Source organism: Rhinatrema bivittatum, chromosome 6, assembly GCF_901001135.1.
Source record: "Rhinatrema bivittatum chromosome 6, aRhiBiv1.1, whole genome shotgun sequence".
In the NCBI taxonomy this organism is placed as follows: Eukaryota; Metazoa; Chordata; class Amphibia; order Gymnophiona; family Rhinatrematidae; genus Rhinatrema; species Rhinatrema bivittatum.
Window position 1 is genome coordinate 318,749,896 of NC_042620.1, and position 13,657 is coordinate 318,763,552.

General features: G+C 44.6%; 1 protein-coding gene across 2 annotated transcripts in view; it reads left to right on the forward strand.

Moving 5' to 3' along the window:
• The first annotated feature begins 313 nt into the window (after positions 1 to 313).
• The window catches only part of LAS1L (LAS1 like, ribosome biogenesis factor), a 145,787-nt gene continuing 132,443 nt past the window's right edge, over positions 314 to 13,657 (forward strand). The window contains exons 1-3 of one of the 2 annotated variants that reach the window (XM_029607559.1): positions 314 to 649; positions 1,166 to 1,291; positions 13,356 to 13,425. In XM_029607559.1, coding sequence (XP_029463419.1) covers positions 501 to 649; positions 1,166 to 1,291; positions 13,356 to 13,425 — 345 coding nt within the window. In that variant the 5' untranslated portion in view covers positions 314 to 500. The remainder of the gene's footprint in view (positions 650 to 1,165; positions 1,292 to 13,355; positions 13,426 to 13,657) is intronic. The other variant, XM_029607558.1, reaches the window with a different exon arrangement.

Below are 13,657 nucleotides of genomic sequence, written 5' to 3' on the forward strand. Positions count from 1 at the left end.
TTATCTGAACACTACATGTAGTACATGAATTATTAAAACAACATTAGATTCCTTTTTCAGATGCGCCATGGGATGAGGACTCAAAAACTGAGACATGATATTATATTTGGATTATGTTCGCACAATGCAAGGCATCACAACATGCGAAAAATCCAATCTACGCCAGGCACTCTGTATATTAAACAGAAAACCACAACAAACTAGCTAAAATGACCATTAATTTCCCTAACTTAAAAAAGCAAAAAACTGGAACATCACATCACAGTCTACAGCGGCGCAACTGTGACGTCATAAATGCGCGCACACTTCCGGTCTTCTAGGTTGAAATCCGAAGTCAGAGAGCCATTCTTCCGGCTCATATAAGATTTATGGGTGTTCGGCTGTATGTAACTTTCCGGATTGGTCAGAGTGTGTCGTAGGAGAGCGGGATTGGTTGCTACTGGAGTAGGTTTGGTTGCCTGGCATCAGGCCGCCGATCGGCGCCGAGCTCGTGGGAAGCCATGGGCCGGAGGTCGGCGCCGGGTTGCGGGCGGCATGTTGTGGCTTGGCTCGATAAGGCCGAGTGGGACCAGGTGCTGGAGTACCTGTACAGCAAGGACTGCAAGCTGCGGCGGTACGCGCTGCACAGGATCTCGGCTTGGAAGAGCAGGTGAGCCGCCGGGAAGGCATTCTCTCTCGGACCCGGCTTTTCCTGTGCTGACGTTTCTCCAGAGCGCAATCCCTTGTTTCTGTGCGGAGGAGTTAGTTAAAGCAGTGCGAGGCAAAGTGAATTATTCGGTTAGCAATTAAAGCAGTCAAATATTACCGAAGACCCTTTTTACTTACAGATTTAATGTTGTTGCGGGCGATGCAATGGTGTGCACCATTTATTAAAACAATAATACAAAACCAAGTCCTGTAACATTAATAAAACAGAGGACGAGGGCCCGGCGGGTGAGCTGCCCTTTGGCTAGTGTTAGAAACAGGATGCTGGGCTTGATAGACCCTTGGTCTGACCCAGTATGGCATGCACTTACAGCCAGAAAGGTGTCTGCTTAGAACCTTTGGCCGGTAAAAGAAGAGGCTGTGGGGGCCCAGCGGGTGCTCGGCGCAGTATTCTGAGCTTATCCGATTAGCTTGTGCTTTTTTGGAGAGAGGCTGAGAACTTGCCTTTTTATTACCCTAGATATGGAAGCAGCATGCCATTTGCCGTGGAGTGCACTGCAGATCTCGTTCGCTGTAAAATTCTGGACATGACCCGTGGGGTGGGATCGGATGAGCTGGTGCTTTTGTATGGTCTGGCTCTTGTGAGGTAAGACTAAGACTATAACTCAGAATCTACTGCTGTAAGGATCAAAGTATAGATATGCAAGTCTAGGATAAGCACTGATACAGTACAGTGGCGGAGCGCACTGTTAACCCGCGTTTGGATGTGCGTTTTTGACGCGCCAAAAACACGTGTCCAACCCCCCCCCCCCCCCGAAACTAGTAGCGCCCGCAACATACAAATGCATGTTGATGGCCCTATTAGTTATTCCCGCATGATTCACTAAGTAAAATGTGCAGCCAAGCCGCACATTTTACTTTCAGAAATTAGTGCCTACCCGAAGGTGGGCGTTAATTTCTGCTGGCACCAGGAAAGTGTACAGAAAAGCAGTAAAAACTGCTTTTCTGTACACTCTCTGACTTAATATCATGGCGATATTAAGTCGGAGGTCCCATAGTAAAAAAAATAATTAAAAAAAAAATTTTTAAATCTGCTCGCGCGTTGAAAACCCGACGCTCAATTTTGCTGGCGTCCGGTTTCTGAACCCGTGGCTGTCAGCGTGTTTGAGAACCGACGCCGGCAAAATTGAGCGTCTGCTGTCAAACTCTCTGACAGCTGCTGCTCCTGTCAAAAAAGAGGCGCTAGGGACGCGCTAGTGTCCCTAGCGCCTCTTTTTACCGTGGGCCCTCATTTAAATACTGAATCGCGCGCACAGGCGAGCAGGCGCTCACCCGTGACTTTTACTGAATCAGCCTGTGTTTAACTCGCTGTTGGAAGTGGGTTAAATAAGCGCTAATCCACTCACTAATGCAATAGGGGGATTAGTACCTATTTAACGCGTGTCCAATGCGGAGCGAATGAGTTAGTGCTTATCATGTGCAAATGCATCTGAATGAGGCTATTACTTATTCACTCCATGTGCAATAAAATAAACGTGTGTCTCAGACATTTATCGCTCAGATATTAATGCCTGCCTGGAGCAGGCGTTAATAGCTGAGCGCATGTAGAAGAAGTACAGAAAAGCAGAAAAAAATGCTTTTTGGTGGTACTTCAATAAAAAAAACCCAAACCTTGGCGACCCTAGCGCCTCCTTGCTAGCACGACCCCCTAATTTGCATATTGCATGGTGCCCGTGTTCCGCAAAATTTTTTGCATCAGCCCCTTTGAGACTTGAATAAGTCACTTGGGTCCATATGTTCAAACATAAGTTTATTTAAATGCTTTTATATGCCGAAGTTTAGCTAGCTGCCTTCACTCCTGTTTACAGATACAACAACTTAATACATTTGGAAGCAAATGACAACAAACAGGTTAATGATCAACAGAAAAGATACAACTTATATAATTTATATCAACTTTTTTAAGTTGCGCAGGATTGTTATAAACAAGGCCTCTGGTTTCCTATAATGCCTGGTTACTGCTGCAGAATGTACTGGTTTACTGCAGAATTTGCGAGAAGAGGAATGTGTTGCTCACAAAATTAAAAGGCACTGTTGCGTACATGAAACCACCAGTTTTATTTAATTATAGGCAACAAAGGAGATCTTAAGATGACAATTCACTTCTTGAACAGGGAACCCTGTTGCCTATATTTAAATAAAACTGGTGGTTTCAGGTATTGAACAGTGCCTTTTAATTTTGTGAGCCACACATTCTTCCTGCATTGACTTTACATGTGTGAGTGCTGTTTACTCCGCTTTTCTGCTGTGTGTTACTGCAGAATTTGCCATTCCTCAAGGAATCATGAAAACAGCAAACTCTGCCAGTGCTACCTCCTGTTGATTTAAGAAAGCTTTCATACCAGGAGCATCAAACTGTGCCCCTGCTTTACACTGCTTCCATTTCTATTCATCCGTCTTTATTTGGGGTATTTAGCTCATGCCTTCTTACTGTAGTGCAAGGTGAGTTACATTTAGGCACTGTGGGTATTTTGCTGTCTCCAGAGGGCTCTGGCTTGCTCTCTCTCTCTCAAATGTAATTATTTAATTTATTTTAGTCACATTTGAGGGAATACTTTTTTTATTGGAAAATGGGATATAAAAATCAAATGAAACTATTTCCTAGCGTGTAGCCAGATGGACTCGGGACCAATGGGTTAAGCTCCCCTGCCAGTAAGGCTGCAAAGTTGACATCATTGTATGTATGTGTGTGTGTGTGTGTGTGTATGTATATGTGTGTGTGTGTGTGTGTGTGTGTATATATATATATATATATATATATGTGACCTCAGCCCTCCGGTATTCTCCGTCTCAAGCAGATGGTGGGTGTACCTATCCCTATGGGGATTGTTCTCCTTTTTGGAAGGAGAAAACTGAGCCCCACTCTCCTGCGGTGATACAACAACTTAATACATTTGGAAGCAAATGACAACAAACAGGTTAATGATCAACAGAAAAGATACAACTTATATAATTTATATCAACTTTAAGTTGCGCAGGATTGTTATAAACAAGGCCTCTGGTTTCCTATAATGCCTAAAGGTCCCTCCCCCAGTTGGGAATTCCTGAGGCGATTTCCGAGATCCCTCAGAGGTGCGCCTTGGTCCGGTAGCCGGTTCCCGACGTGGACTTTGCTGCTAAGGCAGCTGAAAGGCAGTGGGTACAAGAAACAGAGTGAGGCCGTGATGGCCAAAGCCCGCCCCCCCCCCAGCCAGAGACAGTCTCTGTACTCAGTTGGTAAGTGCTGAACCTATATAAGTTTAAAAAAAAAAAAAAAAAAAAAAAGGAAGAAGATTTACCTTCTGACTTGGACAATTTAAAGGGATTTTTGGTAGGACTCCCGCTGGCCTCTGTGCTTGGTGTGCCCTACCCATGTCATTCCCACTCCTGTTGGGGTAAGGGGAATTGGGCTTTTGAGCGGGTTGAGCAGCCCCCAGCCACCTAGCGCGCCTTTCTGTGCGTGCTGTATTGTGCTCCATAGGACATCAGTGCGCACAGTGCGTAACATCGGGCATATTCCTACACGCACAACTTTGAAAATGCACAATTCAGGTAGAGCTGTGTGCACGGGGCTGCACCTGAGCCTTGCCGAGCCCTACCTAGACACTAGAAATTTGTGCACACACATTTTTAAGCATGAGCCGACTGAACACATAGCTACCACTGCCAATGGCGTTTTCAACCAAGAAACCTATGCGCCTTGCTCTCTGCATTGCTTGTCACATTAGGACTTCAGAGCCTGACCTGGATTCCAACTTATGTCAGCACTGTGAGGAAGCCTAAGGAGAGTTAGCCTCCTCGGACTTCGCTAAGCCAGACTCCTCGCATTTAGATGATGGGTTGGTCACAGCCTTAACTGGCAGTATGCCAGATCTGAATACACCCTTGGCTGGGTCATCCGTGGGAGAGGGAAATTCAGCTGGACCCACTCCAGTTTCTCCTTTTTCTTGTGTGCAGTTTTTCCAGGGCTGCAATCTTTCATACAGGTGCAGTTTGCTTTCTCACTTGCCCCTGTCCAGACAGAACCTCAGCCGGTGACCCCTCTCTCTCCCATTCCTACCGGCAGACCCCGAGACTTGCCTCGCCTTACACGGATGAAGAGGAAGACCCAGATTCCTTGGAAAATGGGGGAAATTCTCCCCCCCCCCCCCCGGGTTGAAACCAGATCTGACCATGTTACGGTTCTTTCACAGAGATGAATTGCTGGTCCTGATTTCCCAGACTCTGAAGATTCTGGGAGTTCCTGGGGCAGATTCTATGACTGAGCTAAGGAAGAATCCCATTCTTATTTTATTTATTCATTTATTTATTTAAATCATTTGTGTCTCTTAACAGAAAATTATCTTCTTAAGTGATTTATATAAAATTATAAAAATACAGTAAAAAACAATATAAAATACAATAAAACAAAATCAGAGAAAATCATGAAAAATATTCTCTTCAAACAATTTTTAACGCTTTTCTAAATTTAAGCAATTCTGTTTCTTCTCTCAGAAATGGTGGTAAATTATTCCAGCATTTGGGGATCGTTCCTGAAAAAGATTTTACTCTTAAGCCAGAATGCCTAAACAGTCTTAATGTCCTGAGCTTTCAGAAAATGCCCTGACTTTGATCTCCAAAGGTTAATTGGGTTTATACCAAGTTAAACGGTTATGTAGCTGTGGGGAACCTTCACCTCTCAACAACTTGATCGCCAGGACCAGATTTTTAAATTTTACATCTGGCACTCGCTGGAAGCCAATGAAGATGAAATATTAATGGCTTAGCCGGGGTTCTCCTCATACTTTCTGTCACTATAACAGCCACTGTATTCTGAATAATTTGTAATTTATGGGTGATTTTAACAGGCAGGCCAAGAAATAAAGCATTACAGTAGTCAAGGTAGGATAAAACCAAAGCAAAAACTACTTCAATGCTACTGAATCCAAAAAAGGTTTAATTTGTCTAAGCAATCTTTATCCTAAAGTAACATGACCTAACTAAGGGGGTTATTTACTAAAACTTTATCGCGTGCGTAAGGGCCTTTTCGCGTGCGATAGGATTTAAGTTAGCTGGAGGGGAGGGGGAGGAGTCGGCTGTGGCACTGCTGCCAGCGATAATGTGAGGAACGTTATCGCCGGCAATAGCACGGTGAATAACAACACCTTTTACCGTGTCGTTAATCGTGCGAAAGGCTGCGGTTGGCGAAATCGCACCACCACAGTGCGAACAGCTGCGGCCTTTTGCAGGACCTTCACCCCGCCCCCTTTTTTTTTTTTTTTTATGATTCATCCTTCCATCATTCCACGAGGCTTTATGGCAAAAAGCCAGTGTTTCTAATAATCGCACTACCTCTGCTCAAAAAAATATTGAATAGAATTGGGGAGATAGATGATCACTGAGGTACCACAATCCACTTCAACAACAGCAGAAAAGGTGTCTTGAAACTTAATCTTTTGTTTCCTACCTGAAAGAAAAATCTTGCAGCCACTTCAAAACTACACCCCCAAATCCCAAAGCTTTACAATGTTTCAGCAACAATTGATGATCATCTAGGTGAAAGGCACATGAGAGGTCTAACAAAACCAATAGTACACCTTCTCCCCTGTCTGTCAATGGTAAAACATCGTCCTTCAAAGCCACCAATAACGTTTTCGTGCTACAACCACGCCTAAAGCCTGTCTGAGCTGGATCCAAAAACCTGCCGATTCTTTAAAAAAAAAAAAAAAAAAAAGGTCAGATGCCTACCTAGTGACAGCTTTTTCCAAGACCTTGGCCACAATTGAAAGATTTGAAACTACTACGAAGTCTTGGGTCAAGACTTTCATTTTTCAGAATAGGAGAGACAATTGCCATTTTGCAATAGGAGGTCACAGATCTACTTCCAAAGATCCTATTGATCAACATCTGTAAACATGCTCTTTATCTGAGCACCCTTTAAATAACCAAGAAGGACAACAGTCTAAGCAGACATTAGTAGACTTAATCTGATTGACCAATAATGTAACCTTCAAAAGAGAGATTCAAACAGTCCATCTTCATATCTGATGATCCAGGAGGATCTGATTCAACCCTAACCTCTAAATTGATTGAATCTATCCTTTGCAATTGACCTACTATCTGAGAAAAATTTGGCCAGCTGATTACAATCAGGAATCCCATCATAGATTGGTTTATTAATTTTTTTCTTTAGTCCCTGCGGAAAGCTTCTTGCTACTTTCCAGTGATGGATGCCATCTAGGAGTTGCTTGATCTGGAAAAACAAGATTTAAAGGGGACCAAACATTGGAAGCTCTATACCCTCTGGATCAGTCGGTAAGAGAATGCTTGTGTTTCCCTAAAGTGGATGCACTGGTCTGTACTGTCTCTCTAAGCCAACAACTATCTCAGTGGAGGGAGGAGCCGCCTTAAAGAATGCGCATGATAGACTGAGTCTATTCTTAAACAAGCCTTTGACGCAGTAGAATGACCTTGCAGATTGCTTCTTGTTGCATTTTGGTGGCTTGTTCGTGTCTACTTCTCCCTCAGGAGGTGGATGACTCCAGGGTGAATTCCAGAGCAGTTATGGAATCCACCGCTGTCTTTTTAGCAGATGCAGACTCTGATTTAGTCTGTATTTCAGCCAGAGGAGTGGCCTCAGTGGTGGCAGCCAGATGGCAGCTATGGCTGTGGAACTAGTGAGCTGACGCAACATCTAAAGCTAATTTTAAAGATGCCTTTTAAAGGACCACTCCTATTTGGGAGCGAGATGGAAAAGCTGGCCAGTAAATGGGGCGAATCTCCAGTTCCATGGTTACTGGAAGATAAGAGGAAGCAGTTACAGCGCCTCTCACCAAGAGGGGTTGTTCCAGGGATTGCCAACATTTTCGCCCCTACAGAAATTAGATATTTCAGAGGTCTTGGTCCCTTTGTGTCTGGCAGCCCAAGAAAGGGGCAGGCTTGGGTTCAGGCTCACCCTGAACCCCCCAATGAGATTTTACCAACCAGGATGAGGAGATAAGGGGTAGTCTGTCTCTCTTACCAATGGTGGGTTGAGATTACTTTGGATAAGTGGGTACTGGAAGTCATATGAGAAGAATATGCACTGGTATTCCACAGCACTCCTCTGAATGTATTTGTGATGTCTCCTTGCCACTTCCTGCACAAGAAGCAGGCAGTGGATATTACACTTCTAAGGTTCCTCAGGATGAGGGCTGTGATCCTGGTACCCATGTCCCAGGAAAATACGTGGCGATATTCCAATCATTTTGTCGTACTCGAGAAGGAAGGCTCCTTTTGTCCTATCCTGTTCTTCAAAAGTATCAACAGACACCTGCGAGTGACTCATTTTCGCATGGAAACCTTATGCTCCGTGATAATGGTCGCACAGTCAGGAGAGTTCCTAACCTCCCTGGACGTATCCGAGGTCTACCTACATATTCCAATACGGCAAGAACAGTTTCCTACATTTTACGATACTGGGTTGACATTAGTTTTGGGTGCTGCCCTTTGGCCTAGCCACTGTCCCCGGAACATTTTCCAATATTATGGTGGTTGTGGCGGCAGCGTTGAGGAAAGATGGGATCTTGGTGCACTGAACTTGGACGATTGGCTGATCTGGGCCAAGTCTGTGGAAGAGAGTCTCCTGGTGACCAACAGAGTGATCTCCTTGTTACAGGAACTCGGCTGGGTAATAAACCTGGCCAAGAGCAACCTCAAGCCTTCAGTCCTTGGAGTATTTGGGAGTCTGGTTTGATGCCAGGCGGGGCAAGGTCTTTCTTCCGGCCACATGGAGACAGAAGTAGATGTACCAAGTGTGTCAGTTGGTGAACACTGTACGCCTGACGGTGTGGAGCTGTCTCCAAGACCTTGGCTCGATGGCAGCCCTGGAGGTAGTGCTGTGGTCGAGGGCACACATGCCTCCACTTCAATGCTCTCTATCGCGTTGGAACCCACAGTCTCAAGACTATGCTGTTTGTCTTCACTTACCGATGGAAGTCTGTTCTCGCCTCCAGGGGTGGTTGCAGGAACCTCATCTGAGCAGGATCGTGTCCCTTGTTCTCCCTGAACTGGCTGGTTCTTACAACAGAAGTGAGTCTCCAGGGCTGGGGAATTCATTGTCAGGAACTGACGGCCCAGGGACATTAGATGCAAGAAGAGGCCCTCTGGAACAACCATTGCCTGGAAGCCCGGGCAGTCAGATTGGCATGTTTACAGTTCAGCTACAGACTCCAGGGTCAAGCGGTCTGTGTGATGTCAGACAACGCAATGACAGTAGTCTACATCAACCACTAGGGAGGAACCAAGAGCAGCAGGTGTCACAGGAGATAGACCTCCTTCTAGAGTGGGCCAAAGTACATCTACAGATCTCAGCCTTCCACATTGTAGGAAAAGACAACGTCCAAGCAGACTTTCTAAGCAGGGAGAATCTAGATACAGGAGAGTGGGGGTTGTCGTCCAAAGCGTTTCAATTGATGATAGATCGCTGGGGCCTCCCATCAATCGACCTGCTGGCCGCATCTCACAATGCTAAGGTCCCTCGATTCTTCAGTCGCAGAAGAGATCCATGGTCCCTGGGAATAAACGCTCTTGTCCAGATCTGGCTGGAAGAACAGTTGCTATATGCCTTCCCTCCGTGGCCCCCACTGGGCAGGGTCATTTGCAGAATCGAACACCACAGGGACTAATCCTACTAGTAGCCCCAGATTGACCCAGGCCCCGTGGTATGTGGACATGTGGAGACTCCTGGTGGAGAACCCTCTGTGCCTTCCTTCACACATGGACCTGTTGCAGCAGCAACTGGTTCTTCACGAGGATCTGACTCAATTCTGTCTTACGGTCTGGCTCTTGAGAGGGCTTGCCTGATGATGATGATGTCACCTTAGTCTGTGCTCTGAAATTCTCCACATCCCTAGTGTATGTGTGGGTCTGGAGTGTATTTGAGGCCTGGTGCGAAGAACACAGTGTCCTCACTCTGACGGTCAAAATCCCACTTTATTCTGGAATTTTTGCAGGATGGCTTGAATAAAGGTTTGTCCCTTAACTCCTTGAAGGTGCAGGTAGCGGCTCTCTCCTGTTTCAGGGGTGAAGTGAATGGGGCCTCCCTATTGGCTCATCCTGACGTGAACTGTTTTCCAAAGGGAGTGAAGCACCTTTGACCTCCCTTACAGTTGCCGGTTCCCTTGTGGAATATTAATTTAGTACTGGATTTTTTTGGCAGGCACTTCCTTTCGACCACTGCGCAGTCTTTCCTTGCGTTTATCTACTTTGAAAATGGTGTTCTTGGTGGCTATATGCTCTGCACGTCTCATCTCTGAACTGTAGGCATTGTTGTGCTGGGAGCTGTTCTTCCGGATGACTCCAGGTGCATTACAGCTACGTACTGTTCCATCCTCCTTGCCCAAAGTAGTATCAGAGTTTAATTTTTAATTAGTCCTTTTCGTTGCCATCCCTAGACAAATTCAAGGACGCAGAGGAATATAGTCTCCTCAGTCATTTGGATACTGAGAGACTTTTAGCGCGGTATCTGGAAGTCTCAGACCAGTGCGAAAGACGGATCGCCTGTTTGTCCTTCACGGCAGAAGGAAGCAGGGCGAACCAGTTTCGTGGGCTACCATAGCTCATTGGATTAAAGAGGTGATCACGGTGATCTCAGGTTAGAACGCATTCTGCTAAGGCCCAGGCGGTCTCAAAGGTGGAAGTGAGATTACTGTCGCCTGTCTATCTGCCAAATGGTGACTGGGTCCTCCTTGCACACCACCTCCAGGTTTTATCGCCTGGATGTACAGGCCCAAGAGGATGCAACCTTTGCATGGGTGGTGCTGACTGGACCGTGGACAACCTCCTACCCCGATTGGGAGTAGCTTTTGTATATCCCATTGGTTGTGAGTCCATCTGGCTACACACTAGGAAATGAAGAAATTACTTACCTGATGATTTTGTTTTCCTTAGTGCAGACAGATGACACAGCGTCCTGCCCTCAGCTGCCCAAGGACTGTGCCACGGGCTCTTTGTGGACTGGGCCTCGAACCTGAAGGATTATGGGTACGTGTTCATTCAGTCCCTAGACTAGGGTACCTATATTCTTACTGGAGTTCAGTGTTTATGCTTGGTTGGGTATAGTTACGGTTATCCATTTTTAATCATATTTGTAATCAAGTCCTTTCACTAGTATGTCAACTGGAGGGCTGAGGTCATGGCAGGGTTATATATACTGTGCTGTTAGCTTTGCAGCCTTACTTCGTCTTCGTCTGCTGGCAGGGGAGCATAACCCATTGGTTCTGAGTCCCATCTGTCTACACTAAGGAAAACAAAATTATCAGGTAAGTAATTTCTCCAATATCATTAGAAATGAACCAGCTTGGAATCGCTAATTTTCCATGGATAGGGGATTCTGAGAGAGAAATATAGCGAATATATGTTTATTTACATGGTACTTGATTACACGCCCTTTATCCTACAAAGTCAGTGTGGTAAAATATGTTATAAATGCTAGGTCCATCCACCCTTCTTCCTCCCCCTCTATCACCAGCAGAAACTTCCTAATGTGCACTCTGACCTAGGAAGGGTGTCATTTCTTTCTGTAACACCTGTGGACATGAAAAGGCCCCAAATTAGGGAGTGAGGTTTGCTAGGAAAGGTAACATTTTGGTAGAGGGACATTTCTGTGCAATATCTTAATTTAAATGTACATTATTGAGTTTGATAAGACAGTGATGAGAGCCAGAAGAATATTAGGGTACATAAGGGGAGGTAGCCCTAGCCCAAAAAATGGTGATGGATAATGCCTCTGTATAGGTGACTGGAGTAGGGTATCCAGTTCTGGAGGCTAACCTCCAAAATGACAGTCAAAGCAATCCAGAGAAGGGATTTTTCACCAAAAACCCTGTAAAATAAGGTTTATGGATCTAAATGTGTGTACACTGGAGAAGGGATAAGATAAATTCAAATAGCTAAATTAGTACATAAGAAACTCCATAGTGGGTCACACCAAAGGTCCATCAAGCCCAGCATCCTATTTCTGACCATGGACAATCCAGTCAGGCTAGGATAGCAAAGAACAGATCCAATCCTTCTTGCTCATAACCAGCATTCAGTGACTGTCCCAAGCCTAGAAGGCTAATACTGGTTTATGGGCTTTCTTTCAGGAACTTGCCCAAGTCCCTTTTAAACTCAGCTATACTAACTGCTTTCATCTCATCTGCTGGCAACAAATGTCTCAGTTTAATTGTGCACTGAGTAAAAAAAAAAAACGTTCTCCAATTTGTTTTAAATGTATTGCCAGGAAAGTTTCCTAGAACTATTGGAAAAGGTAAATAACCTTTCTGTTTCCACAATCCACCCCATTCAAGCTTTTATTGACCTTTATCATATCTCCGCTGTTCCCTTTCCAGGCTGAAGGGCCGTAATCTGTTAAGCTTTTCCTCAGTGGAACAGTTCTTTCCTCTTTATCATTTTGGCCATCCTTCTCTGTACCTTTTCTAGTTCTGCTATATCCATTTTTTTTTTTTGGGAGATGAGAAGACAAGAAGTGCAATGTAGGCCTGGCATAGATCAATACAAAGGCATTGTGATATCCTCTGTTTTTATTTTCCATTCCTTTCCTAGTAATACATAACATTCTGCCTGCTTTTTTTTGACTGCCGCTGCACGCTGGGCATTGTCCACAGTGATCCCAAGATGCTGTTTCTGGGTAATGATGCCTCGTGTGGGCATTCAATGCCCCCAGTCTCTCACCGTCCTCTTGCAATTCCTCAGACTTGGCTTACGGTCTAACAACTTTTTGAATAATTTTGTGTCATTTGCAGATCTGATCACTTCATTCACCTCTCCCTTTTCCAGATCACTTATAATACATCTCAGTACCGATTCCTGGGGCACTCTACTATTTATCGCTCTCCATTGAGAGAAATGACCATTCGGTCCTACTCTTTCCTATCCTTTAGCCAGTTCCAATCCACAATAGGACATTACCTCCTATCTCCTAAGTCTTTAATTTCTTGAAGAGTCTCTCATGAGGGACTTTGTCAAATGCTTTCTGAAAATCTTGATACAATATATTATTGTCTCACTCTGGTCCATCTAATCTAATATATGTAAGGCAAGACTTCTCTTTGCCAAAGCGATACATAGCCAGTAATGTTGCTCTTCTGAATAAAAAATTAGAGAGATTACTAGTGTTAAGGCTGCAACTTACATCTGCAAGCTCCTTCAGAAGTCTGGGGTGCATACCATCCGGTCTCGGTAATTTGTTACTCTCTCCCTTGTTTGTCGATTTTATAATAGATCACATCTGCCTGGTTCACCATAATCCAGTTCAGCTCCTCTGTACCAATCGGAAAGGGTGGCTCCGGTGTAAATATCTCCCCAGCAAAGAACTCATTTTGTTTTCTGCTATGGCCTGAATGAATCTCTCTGCTTTGTTTCTTGCCTCCTGAGCTGCTGCTGGTCAGATCACCCTGGGGCAGATGTAAAACAACCTGGGCTGAAATTGGAGTTGGTTTAATGCGGTCTTTACTTAATGCATAATTTAAACTCTGGAATTATGGAATTAGGCAATATTGGTTGGTTGATTGTTCAGAAAGGTTTGCCTTGCTGTTTCCAAGCTGGGTCATTCTTAACTGTGGATGCAGGAACCAATGTTGTCACTTGCTTAATTCGTTTCTGTTTTTTCAGCTCTTAAATTAAGATTTTATTTGAATAAATACTTTTAGGTTTGTGAATTTAATTACGGAGCGAAAGCAGAAAACGGTTGCTATCCCCCTACGGCGGCTTGCTAATGAGGTGAGGTTAAATAGAGTATTTCCTTACTTCCTGTCTTGTGCTTGATTTACAAGAGAGTAGGGGTCCATTCAATTTAAACTGATTTTCACCATTGAAATTCTGATTTTTTGCAAAGGTGGAAATTGGTTTAAGTGATTTTTACCCTGATTTCAAAAACTTAGCTTTTCAGCATCTCCTCCTAGAAGACCAATAATGGGGCATGCGTAGGAACTGGGCCCGAACTGTACATGTA